We start from the raw sequence: 13,032 nt of genomic DNA, 5'->3' as shown, positions 1-13,032 counted from the left end.
TCACCTCTGCAAAAAGACGTCCACCTACACACCAAATAAAATAACTCTCCTAGCATGCTAAAGCAATAAACACGTTGCACTAAGCAATCTGACAACTAGACATGGCTTGAGGCATCAAATTAGCAGTGCTTAGTTTTCAGCCTCCTTTTCATTCACAAGGATGATCCAAAATGGCTAAGTGAATTTCCCAAGGTCACACAGCAAGGTTAAAAACCACAGTACCAAGGAAAAGAATCTGAAGCTCTCTGGCCCCAAGTCTAGCATCTTTTTTTAACTAGACTTGTTCTATACTCAGTACAAACATAAACTATGATAAACAGTTGAAGAGGCTTAAATTATATCCAAAAAAAATCTTCAAATCGCACTTTCATAAAGAAATCTCCTTTATAGCTGTTTATTTAATATTAATCTAAAAATAATTTCTTCTAATATTTAAAGTTAGATATTCATCATTAAAAGAAACAAAAAAAGGGGGGCTAGAGAGATGGTACAGCAGTTAAGAGCACTGGCTGTTCTTGCAGAAGACCCAGGCTCAAATCCCAGCATCCATCCTGCAGCTAACAACTGTTCATAACTCAAGTTCCGGGGGATTCAAAGCCTTCTTCTTTCCTCTGAGGGTACCGCATGACAAGGGTGTACTTTCATGCAGGTCTAACACTCATACACATAAAATAAAAATAAGAATCTACTCTTTAAAAAAAGAAAGAAAGAAAGGAAGGAAGGAAGGAAGGAAGGAAGGAAGGAAGGAAGGAAGGAAGAAAGAAAGAAAGAAAGAAAGAAAGAAAGAAAGAAAGAAAGAAAGAAAGAAATATAAAGAGGCTAGAGAGATTGGCTCTGTGGTTAAGGGTGCTTGGTGCTCTTTCACAGGACCCAAGTTTGGTTCCCAGCACTTATGTGGGGCTATTCATGAATGCCTGTAACTCCAGCTCTGGGGAATCCAATGTCCTTCTACCTCCATGAGTACCCACACACGTGGCAGGGACACACATACACAAAGTAAAAGAGGGGCTCAGTGGTTAAGAGCACTGGCTACTCTTGCAGAGGATCCAGGTTCAATTCTTAGCACCCACATGGTGGCTAACAACCATATATAACTCCAGTTTCCAGGGATCCCACACCCTCCTCTGGCTTCTGCGGTCATTATACAATATGGATGCACTTACATACATGCAGGCAAAACATTCAAACACATAAATCAATTTTTTTTTAAAAAAAAGATTCAAAAAGTAGACTTTCAAATGCTTATACAACGGCCAAAATGGCCTGAGGCAAGTTACCTAAAAGTAACTGAAATAGTAAAATACCATCACTGAGACAGACATCAGGTAAAAATCAGTTTTTTATTAAGATAATGAAGCAGCAGTCATTTGGTGATTTCTTCCCCCAAAGTTGTTAGTCACCACATCAATCGGATTTAGAAGTAACACTCATCAAAGTAAACCTGAAATGCTACCAACATTTCCTAAAGTCCTGTATACATGTGAAGACTTGGGAGAGGCTGTCTTGCATTTATGCTAAAGTACTTTCTTCCAACAGTCGCTAGTAAGCAAATACTCATATCTCTATTTGGCAACTGTATACGTTAAAAAAAAAAAAAAAAAAGTAAAGAAAAAACAAGAGGCCCACCTAAGAATACAAGTAGATGTGGGACTCTGGGATTGCTACTATCTGGATCAAGAGCAAAGCATTAAAAGAAATGAGGAAAGGGGCAGAAGGTTTTAGTTTAGAATGAATAAACACAATGAACCTTCCAAAGCCTCAAAAGAGTTGTTCATGCTTTATAAATTATAGCTCTCTTAAACAGATTGCCAATGATGATTTGGGTATAAGATTGTAGGTGATAAATTTTATAAGAGTCAGTATTAGCCCTTCAGGATAAAAATCAAATGTTAGTTATTTAACAGCTCCTGATCTACTCTTGAGATAAAATGAGACTCTTTTCAAAGTCTCAAAAGATTCACAGTACAGGCAAAGATGTTTGTGTAAATTCTACATAGCACAACTTTTCTTATACTTTATTACTATAGTAAAAAAAAAAACAAAACAGTTCTTTACAAGCCTTGTGATAATTTTATTGAGAGCATCAATACAATTTTCAGCTTAAATTTTACTGGTTTTACTAGTACATTTCCACTGAGTATAGGGAATACAACTTACAGGGTACATTAAAATGTAACCTTTCAACTTTCAATGTAAAACATCACTTCCTGGGCAGAGATAGCACTCCAGGAACAATCAATCCCTGTTAGGAGGAACATGCACTCGACATTGTTAATTAGTGCTGATGCACTCTTCTCTAGGCCCTCATCTGTCACGAAGATTGTTTAAAAATCTGAGTTATTAGTCTTTATTTGGGAAAGGATCTGGTTAATATCTTTAAGAGCAGAAATCATTCATCCACCTACTCTATACTGGAGCGTGATAATTCCTACTCCCAATACAAGTTACTGATAACCACCACCCCTCCACTAACTAAGAAGCTATAAATCAGGAACAGGGCGGCTCCTATGCGACCCCTGTTAATTCTGTTTACAATCTATCCAACTCAGAATGCAAGCCAGTAGGGGAGAAGCTGGCTGATGGATCAGATAGTAGGAAAACATAACAGATTAAAGATAGAAAATAATGAAATGACAAATTAAAATGTCATATAGTTATAAAACATGGATTGAATTTAATATTAATCTTTAAATTTTAACATTCCTAAGTTTTCATTTCATTTGTTATACCCCTACCTAAAATACTAAAGAAAAATTAAAATGATACTTCAGTGCCAATTAAACTTTAAAATTTTTATTAAAAAGAAAACAAAGTGTAGGTTTCTAGAAACATGTAAAATTCACAAGCTAGGACAAAGAAGCAAGTTTTCTAAATCCTTTTTATTTCTTGAACCTAACACATGAATGAAACATTTTATTTCAAACATGACTCAGCATAATAAAATTATGATGCAGTTCCTAAGAAACCCTGACTGACATTCAGTAGGGTAACTCTAGTGGACCAGTTGGCCTTTAGGCCCTCTAAGAAATTTTCTCTATCTACATATGCATTTTTCCTTAATCAGAAAACCATTTTTACATTATATCCATGTATGAAATTCTCAAACAATAACTGTTTTAAAAAAGAAAGAAAACCATTTTCCCTAACACATCCTGGGCCATAAACACTTGTAATTTAAACTGTCTTCATGAAAAGACTTTTATGCATTATTCAGGTAACAGTCTTGGCTTTCATAGTTTAGATTTAAGTGAAGAAAGGTACACAAACACTATGCAATGAGCCTACACAGATAACTGAAGCACAGTGACTTAACACAAGGACCTAGGTGGCTCCTGTACACTGACTGAGTAGTCAGAGAAGGCAACTTTAAGAAGACAACATTTAAGATGAGATGCAAGTAACAAAATGGAGCTCGCCAAAAGCAAAACCAACATGAAAAGCATTTCAAACAGAAGAAACTCTTAAGATACAAATGGCCGACTCCCATCCTCAGACCTCTTGGGATACACCTAAAATGAGTCAAGTTTCAAGTCAAACTTTTTATGGACTACTTTGCTGCAAGGTAAGTGCACCTGTGTCGTGCAATGCCTACAGAAGACAGAAGAGGCTGTCGGATCCCCTGGAACTGGAGTTACAGGACAATTGTTAGCTGCCATGTGGGTGCTGGGATTCAACCCGGGTCTTCTACAAGAACAGTCATCAATGTTCTTAACTGCTGAGCCATCTCTCCAGTCCCTCAAGTGATCCTAGTGAACAGGAAGCACTGATTCTTAACAACTGGACAAGATGCCTATGATTAATGCCCCCACCTTTTGTTTGCTTTTAATGAATTGATTGTTGTTCCATAGCAGAGAAGTGTAATTGCAACAGAAGTCCCTATATGCTCCCAACAGGTTGTGTATCAGTCCCATGTGCAGAGATTATCAGTGTTACTTTGTAATAAGAATAATACAATTTTCTCCCTTTGAAGAAGAATAAAAGAGAATTTATACATGTTTGAGAGGTAATGAGTAGTTATTAAACTGTCAGGTGAAGACTGGACAATATGAGGGAAATATTCTTTTGACATTTCTAAGTTATTTAGAGTCACAAGACTAAAATGTATGCTAATCTTTTTTAAAACTAATAATTTCAAAGGATACTATTTTACAGAGCCAGTAAAAATAATATACGTGAACTGCTAATTAAATAAGAGATCTTTAAAAAAAAAAAAGATACAAATGGCCTTGAAATGGTATATGAAAAGAAAGGTGGGTGGGTGGGTAAAGGTGAGTAACCAGGAAACATCTAGATGATGAACTCAAAAGGCACAGAAGAGCCAGACACTTAGACCAGGTGAAGTGGAAAAGGAGACTGGATTTCACACTACAGATGAGAAAGGATTTAAGCCGAAGGGGCATGTGATTTGTCATCTGGCAACTGGATCACAGAACAAAGCAAGGTATAGGATCTTTAAAGAAGCAGGACACCAGTTAGGAAACTATCAGTACAATAGGCCATGACCAGGTTCACCAATGAAAAGCCCTGTGTGAACTTACTCCTAGGCTCTACAAAATAGCCTCTAATCAAGTGAGAGTTGCCCAAAGCGGAAAAAAATCAAGACTTTCAAAGGCAGGAAAATAGGCACTAAGCATGGTGGATTCAACTCCCTGTATGGGATGCAATACAATGGCTTCCAGGTGTAATATGGCCAAATCTGTGGCCCTTCAGACCTCTTACCACACGTAGCCACTGATCACTTCCTGAGAACCCTCTCTGGCTCAGTCTTTGAGGAAATTAACAACAATGCCCATAGGGGGCATTTTAAAGTCTGCTAAATGAACGTCCCTCCCCGCAGCACACCGGAAGAAAACTATCAATGTAAAAAGGAATAAGACGGTGACAAAGGGCCCTTAACAAGCTCATCCCCACAGTTTCAGAGGACATCTACTTCAGATCTACTAAACCGTAATGTGTGATGACTGAAAACAAAGCTACGAATACCCAGTACTTTTTAAAGACAATTGTGCTTAACATTAAAATAACAGGAGCATTTCCTATGCATGAAGTCAGGCACCACTGTTTTCATTCAGTATCTCATCAGCTCTTTAAACTAACTTGTCCAACAGAAACCACCACTGTCACTTCTACATGCCAAGGAATTAAGACCTTAAAATGTGCAGACGCACACTTGTATTAATGAAGAAACTGGATTTGTAAAGAAAGTCTCTAAATCCAAAGCCCAGGGATCATAACAACCACTTAGTACTTCAGATAATATCTTAAGTTGCATAAAGTAATATTACTAACTAATGCTGACAGACTTTTATAACAGAACACAGGCTAAAATAAACTGTTTTAATTATTATATACACTTAAGTAATATACACTGAAGTAATTAAGGTCTAATTATCAATAATTCTGCCCATTTCATTAGAGCAAATCCCTTTCTCTACTGGCTAGTTCCTTAATTTGCTCTACTTACATAAATCTAAGAATATATCATAAAGGATAACTTAAGTCATTAAGTAGCAATACAATAAAATTTAGTTTTCTGTAACTTATAATTCATCTTTGTATACAATTATCCTCTATCTTCAGTCAAAATCTGAGTTTAATATTTTGAATAAAAGCAAATAGTTAAATAACCTACTACTAATAAGCTCACAGGATTGAATAAATTCACACACAAGCTCTCCTTATGACTGCTGTTAGTATTTTTTTAACTTTATTATTTTTATTTTTAATTTATTATTTTTAGTGTATGAGTGTATTGCCTGCATGTATGTGAGTGTACCTGTGTCGTGCAAAGCCCTCAAAAGAGGGCTTTGGATTCCCCTGGAACTGGAGTTAAGGATGGTTCATAGCCACAATGTGGGTGCTGGGAATCAAACCTGGGTCCTCTGCAAGAGCAGTCATTGCTCTTAACCGCTGAGCTATCTCTCCAGCCTATTATTTTTATTTTATATGTATGCATGCATTGCCTGCATGTATATAAGTACACATGTGTCATGCAATGGCTGTGGAGGTCAGAAGAGGCTGTTGGATCCCCTGGGACTGGAGTTATGGACAATTAGCTGCCATGTGGGTGCTGGGATTCAAACCCGGGTCTTCTGCAAGAACAACCAGTGTTCTTAACCACTGGGCCATTTCTTGAGCCCACTGTTAATATTTTTACACACCATGCATTTCTTTTCAACAAATGCTTTATATTTACGTGGCAACAAACAATGCACAATGATAAATTTAAATAGGATTTCAGCCCAAGGCAGCCATGCTCTGACAACAGCAAGCAACAGTCTCTGCTGTCTCTCCACCACACATCCAGTTGGCAATGCATGAAATCGTCTGTGAACTTTACTACATTTTAATAAAATTATATTCCAAAAAAAATGAATACACTATCATACTAATTAATGTAACATCAATTTACAAACAGAAATTGTAAAATATTCAGGAGACATAGTGCTAAAACCCTAACAGGCTTAACTGCAGAATTATCTTTCACTATATAATCACATGAAATTGGGCCAGCGACAGATTACACAGTAAATGATATCCAGGAGACGTTCCTCTAGAACTGCTTCATTTACATATATCACGACTATGTGACTTGATACTCTGCTATGTGCTTTTCATGTACTATAAATACATGTAATAAAAGGGTTGTGGCTGGGTCAAAGCTAAAAACTTTTTATGCTATTAAATCTCAAATACAACACCCTATTAATTTTCTAGAAAAATATAAATAACTTGCATAAACATGTGTTTTTAAAACCTGGGCACGACACCACCAGCCTAGAGTAGCCTAGACCAGCCTAGACCAGTAGTTCATCTAGCCCATTATCCTGTCTGTGACTATGGTGGCCAATGGTGGATACACCACAGGATGGCCTAAGCATGTCACATAATATATAATCATGCACCACTATGCCATTATCGCAGATGGTGGTTGGACTATATCCTGAAAGAGATGAGAAAAATCCCAATTCCCTCCCACCAATTTTCCATAAGGTGATGGGAAACCTCGAACAGAAGTATAAATTTAACCAGGGTACAAGTTAATGCTTTGGTAACATGACAAGTGACCAAGAAATTATCATCTAAAATGAAAAGCTGCATACAGAAATAGAACCCAAATATATCAAAACATATGATTTGGAAGGGAGATTTCAATGAACTACAAAGCAACTGATCCACCCAAAGATGTGAAATTTTTAGTTAAACCTGAAGATAAAACACTACAATTTCTAAGCAGGCCAAGGCCATTTTGTGACATGCTATACTGTTTTTTAGACTGCATGACAGTATAAGGAGAGAAGTGACTTTGCAGCTGTTTTGTGATGCCTGTGGACTGCCAGGCGCACATTGCAGTGTGTACAACTACATAATGCAGAAATCTTAGTTTGCCCTTTAGGAAATACCATTTCCTCAACAATTACAGAGAAAAAATGTACTATACTTTTCAGAGATTTGGAGATCATTTTCTTGGTAGTACACATAGGTATTGACTTAACATCCCTTGTACTCAGGAAACAGTTTCTGACCTAAATCCTCAAGGGTATACTTTGAATTCATTTTGTATTTTTTCTGTCATACCATAAAATTTCATATATCTAAAAATGCTCATTAATGGCTTTTGTGCAGAATTACTGCACTGCAAGACTATAAACCCAAGAACTCAGTACTAGGTTAAGTTTCGTGATTTTCACATGCCATAGAGCATAGGCCAAGAAACAGATCTGAAAAACTACTTATTTGTAATTTTTACCAAGGACTGTACTTCTTCCCAACACACTCTTTCTCAAAAAAAAAAAAACTTATCTGTGCACCAGAACAAAATCTAAACTTTCGGGAAAAGAAGTTTGTAAGAGGTGTGAACAAGGAACGATGTGTATGAAATTCCACCCAGGCAACATTTCCTTCTCTAGAATGGGAGACAGTTTAATAAAATGCAGCTCAAAACCACTGATGGAATGAAGCTGCAATACGGGATCCTTAACCCTACATGCACGGCTGTGCTGCTGTTCTCAACATCCCACACTGCCTCCTAGACTACACCAGGCTGACACAAACACTTTTAGACTGAACTCACCCTTATAGGGTCCAAATCAAAAGCAGCAGACCAGTTATGAGAGAGCAAATCTCAGAACACACACTCAACAGGAAAAGTAGGTCTTAATCACACTGTAATGCTTAAAAATGGAGGGTCAGTTCACATGTCTAAAAGTTATTTCTTAGAATGCAGTGTTCACCATACGCTATACTATGAATTTCACAGAATAGATGCCACTTATAAAAAAATGTTATTAAAAGGTTATTCGTAGTCTTGAGAATTTTCTAGTTAGATTCCCAAAAAGCTGTTTCTAGATATCAAATCTATTTTTTAGGAATAAAATCAACAGGACAAGCAAATGTCTTTGTAAGTTCTCAGTTTAGACTTTAGATCACAAAGTATCATACATAGACCAGTGAACTAAACAGCAAACATCATTTCTCATAGTTCCAGGCACACAGAAGTTCAAGATCAAGACACCAGGAGATGGTCTGGTAAGGGCCCTCTTCCTGGTTTGATGGGCCATCTCTTGATGCATCCTCACAAAGAGATCATCTCGTGTCTCTTCTTGTAAGGACACTGTGCTGCATAGCTTTAGTGTCAACTTGACACACCTGATTGGAGGAATTTCCTCCAATGGATTGCTTGGTGGCCATGTCTGTGGAGTATTTTTTTGATTGTTGAGTGATGTGGGAGGGCCCAGCCCACTGTGGGCAATGCCAGCCCTGGGCAGGTTGTTCTGTATTGTATAAGAAAGCAGGCTGAGCACAGGCCAGGGGAGTAAGCCAGTAAGCAGCTCTCCTCTATGGTCTGTGCTCCAGGTTCCTGCCCTGAGTTTCTGCATTGGCTTCCCTTGCTGATGGACTGTGCTTGTAAGCCAAATAAACCCTTTCCTCCCCAAGTTGGTTTTGGCCAGCGTTCTTGTCACAAGAGAAAGCAGATGAGAACAGACATGAATCCCACTCATGAGGGCTTCACTCAATGGCCCTATGTCTTTCCCAAAGGCTTATCTCCACTTACCATCATAGTAGGAATTCAAGTCTCAATGTCTGAATCAGTAGGTACACACAAACATTCAATCCACAGAAGCAAACAAAACTTAGTACATATAAATAAATAGTACCAACTTACTTTTATTGCCCACTAAAGCAACCAGGGGCTGTGTTTCCGATGCCTCGGTCACCGTCTTCACCACAGAATACCAGTCTTCTAAATTCTCAAAGCTTTGGTGATTTGTGATATCATACACCAAGAGGATTCCCTGCCCCAAGAGAATCACAGAGTGTTTGTAACATACTGCTGAAATACTAATAATACTCTTCAGTGCTTCTGATATGTCAGGCACAGGGCAAAAGTGTGTATACAAACTTTTCACCTTAGTGCAGAAACAGTACGAAATGATTCCATTCACCATTCACAATATATCCTGAAATTAAGATGTAATGCAGGCTAAGGTATAATTTTATCAAAATTTTAAGTGGTTTCCCAGTAAGACATCTGAAGAATGTTTAGCAAATTCGGTAAATATAAGAAAATTAAGTCACAAAAGTGAGAAAGTAGCAAAGTCCACAATCCTGCCTCTTACTTTCACAAGGTCAAACATTTACACTTTTCAGTAAGTAACCATCTGTTGCCTCTCCTTTTAAATACATTCAAATCTGAAGATTCCATGACATCCCTTGATAGTCAATTTCAGTGTTTAACACAATTTTCTTCAAATGAAATGTGGATTTCCTCTTTAGGTCCTTTGTGCATTTGAAGAACGACCGAGAATATCCTCCTCATAATAACCCCTCATATACTTGAAGATTGTTAAGCAACTCCTTTACTGTCTGCTTTCCAGAGCAAATAAACTCAGTTCCTCAAACTTGCCTCAAAGGGCCTATTTTCTGTCCCTTTAATCATGGCTGTTGATTCTCCCCAGGACATACTACTTACAGTTTTTGACATCCTCTTTAAAATGAGCAATGTAAAATGGGACATGGCACTGTAACAAGAGTCCAGGAGACGCAAATACGACAGAGGGCCTGCTTCCTGTGTCTCATGCATCATATGCCTTCTTAATTTATCCCATTATTTTGTGGGAGAGGATGAGGAGCATACACTCACAAAAAAAATAGAACCGCATTCTTTGATTCTCATCCAGTTTGGGGGTCAAACACTTAACAAAGCTCTGCTTGCAGGAAAATTCTGGACTCCAAAGCATCCAGACTTCCTAGGTATAATAAGAAAAGTTAACTGTTCTTGTGATCTACTATCTACCAAACACAGATATGGGTCTCTTCAATAACCTTCAACTTCACCACAGTTAGAAGTGGACATTATTCTCATTTCAGTGGTAGAGGTTACAATAACCAAGATGACCCAGATAAATGATGAACCAGGACTTGATTCAAGGACTAAATGGCTAAATACATTTGTCTGTACACTCTATACTAACCACTATGCTAAATCTTAGGGATCTAAGTGCAAAACTTCAAGGAACTCATTCATAGTCTTCCAGGAAAACCAGGCACATAAATATGTCAGCATAAGACACAGCCAGTAATAGGTTGGTAAACACTTATCCATAAGCTTGGGGCTCAGTGGGGGTGGAGATGGGGGAGGCAGCATTATTTGTACCATTTTCCAATCCTCCTGGTATGTGCTCCCCTGCAGCTACCATCACTGTGGTACTACTTAAGACAAGATGGCTAAGACACCAGCACGTGGTGCTCCTACCATGCACATAAACAATTAGCAGCCGAGCATGGACAGCAGAAATGACAGGAATTAGTAAAATATTTTGAGCTCTTTTTAACAAAATCCATGAGTTTATATAAAAATTTTAATCATGAGTATATGCAATACTTGGCTCACAGAAACTGTCAAGACTTTAGAAGTAGACTTTCTAAAGCCAGAACATACTGACTGCTGTTACAATCTTTGAGTAGCACTGTGGTTTTATTAAACCACTCTGGCCCTTAAGTCACAAAGTTTCTCAGGGTCTCAGGCTTCTTATATTTTTAAAAAACGTATTCTACTATTGTTATTTTATGTGTATGAATGTATTGCCTGCATGTACATAAGTGTACCCATGTCATGCAATGCCTACAGAGATCAGAAGAGGGCATTGGATCCCCTGGAGCTGGAGTTACAGACAGTAGTGAGCTGCCTTGTGGGTGCTGGGAACCAAACCCAGATCCTCTGCAAGAGCAGCCGGTGTTCTTTACTGCTGAGCCATCTCTCTAGCTCCTTGGGTTTCTTATCTTTACAATTATATCTTTGATAGTTTCCAAGATACCTTTCAATTTTAAATATTCTATCATTTTAAGGTGGTTCAACCCTGTAATTTCAGAACTAAGGAGGCTGAAGCAGGACAACTATTAGGAGTTTGAATTTAGTGTGCCACTACACAATGAACTCTAGGCCAGTCTGCACTACATAGCAAGACCCTGTTTCCCTCCCCAAAAAACAAAACATCAACCAACAGCACCTTAGTTTGCCAGGAATGGTGGCATATACCAATGCTTGGGAGGGCAGAAGGAAGAGGCACAGAAGTTGAAGGTCAGCCTTAGCTACATCGTACGTCTGTCGAGACCACTTTGGGCTACATGAGAACTTGCCTCAATAAAACAAAAATAAATATAAATAGTCCATAATTTTTAGACAAAACCACTTCTCTGATTTATTTTGGTAACAAGATCTATTTGTTTCTTCCAAGATATGCTGAAATAATGACAAATATAGAATTATCTGAAATAAGAAATATAATCTCGGACTGGAGAGATGCCTCAGTGGTTAAGAGTACTGGCTGCTCTTGCGAAGGACGCAGGTTCGATTCCCAGCACCCACATGGCAGCTGACAACTGTCCATAATGCCAGTTCCAAGGAATCTGACACCCTCTTCTGACCTGCACAGGCACTGCAAAGCATGGGCGCACCTACTTACATGCAGGCAATATACTCATACACATAAAATAGAAATAATAAATTTTTTTTAATTTAAAAAAGAAATATAATCTCACTTTCTTGAAGACTAAAGCTCCAAAACTGAACTCTGGAGATAGTAACCCTCACTGTACTGACTCTACCTTCCACTGCGGGAGGTGACAGGATTTACTGTTTGCTGAAAGAGCGCTACTCTTAGATTCTAGTCCTGGACCCATCACCTATTGATCTTGGAAAACAATTCTGCTTTCTCACTTTAAAAATACCTAACAAACCTACATGATTAAGAGAATAAAAATGCACAATAAATAAATCACTTAAATTAATATTTTATACAATTGTATGGGATTTTTATTATTCTATGTGAATCACATTTTTATGGTAACTTTGTTTTATATTCATCAAATAAACCCCAGACCCTCGATAACTAAACTTTAAAAGTCTTGGAACCTTTTCATTAATATATAAATATCTTTCTACCAAAATGAGACAGTAATTCAGTATGATAAGTATATGCAAATAAAATATAATTGTCACCATCTGCTGATGAACAGTTCTGGGTCAGCAATATTGAAAACTGGAAACCACTGATCTAGAACAAAGGTTTATAAACTGTGAACCAAAGGTCCAGTCCACATGTATTCTAGATAAGGCTTTTATTTAAATATAGTTATGCTCTTTTAAGCATGATCAATGGCCGTTTTTGCACTACAAATGAAGACCTGAGATGAAGACTCACTGCAACAGAGATAGCAATGGCCTGCAGGACCTAAAGAACCTACCATCCAGCTCTTCATAGGACAACCCTATTAGCCCCTGGTCTAACCATTGTGTCCTTACATTTTTCAGAGATTCTTTTGAATCCTTTAAGATTGGAAAAAAAAAAAAAAAAAAAAAAAAAAAAAAAAAGATAAATTCTAACTATCTGCCAACCCAAATGCCTCTGCGTTCATATTCCCAACACAAATAAATGTAAAACCGATTCTGCCTTTGATCTTACCATGACAATTACTGCTGGTTTTGACCTTCAATGCTACAGTGAAAAACACTGAGAAGCCAATATGGGA

At 37.7% G+C, this 13,032-nt stretch overlaps 1 protein-coding gene across 2 annotated transcripts in view; it reads right to left on the bottom strand.

Moving 5' to 3' along the window:
* The window catches only part of Rab28 (RAB28, member RAS oncogene family), an 83,315-nt gene that overhangs the window by 47,361 nt on the left and 22,922 nt on the right, over positions 1-13,032 (bottom strand). For both annotated transcript variants that reach the window (XM_008826892.2, XM_008826891.2), the window contains exon 4: positions 9,167-9,296. In XM_008826892.2, the coding sequence (XP_008825114.1) occupies positions 9,167-9,296 (130 nt within the window). The remainder of the gene's footprint in view (positions 1-9,166; positions 9,297-13,032) is intronic.

Source organism: Nannospalax galili, unplaced genomic scaffold (assembly GCF_000622305.1).
Source record: "Nannospalax galili isolate Female #2095 unplaced genomic scaffold, S.galili_v1.0 scaffold271, whole genome shotgun sequence".
Taxonomy (NCBI): Eukaryota; Metazoa; Chordata; class Mammalia; order Rodentia; family Spalacidae; genus Nannospalax; species Nannospalax galili.
The sequence above is the reverse complement of the archived record's forward strand: the minus strand, read 5'-3'. Positions and strand labels throughout refer to the sequence as shown.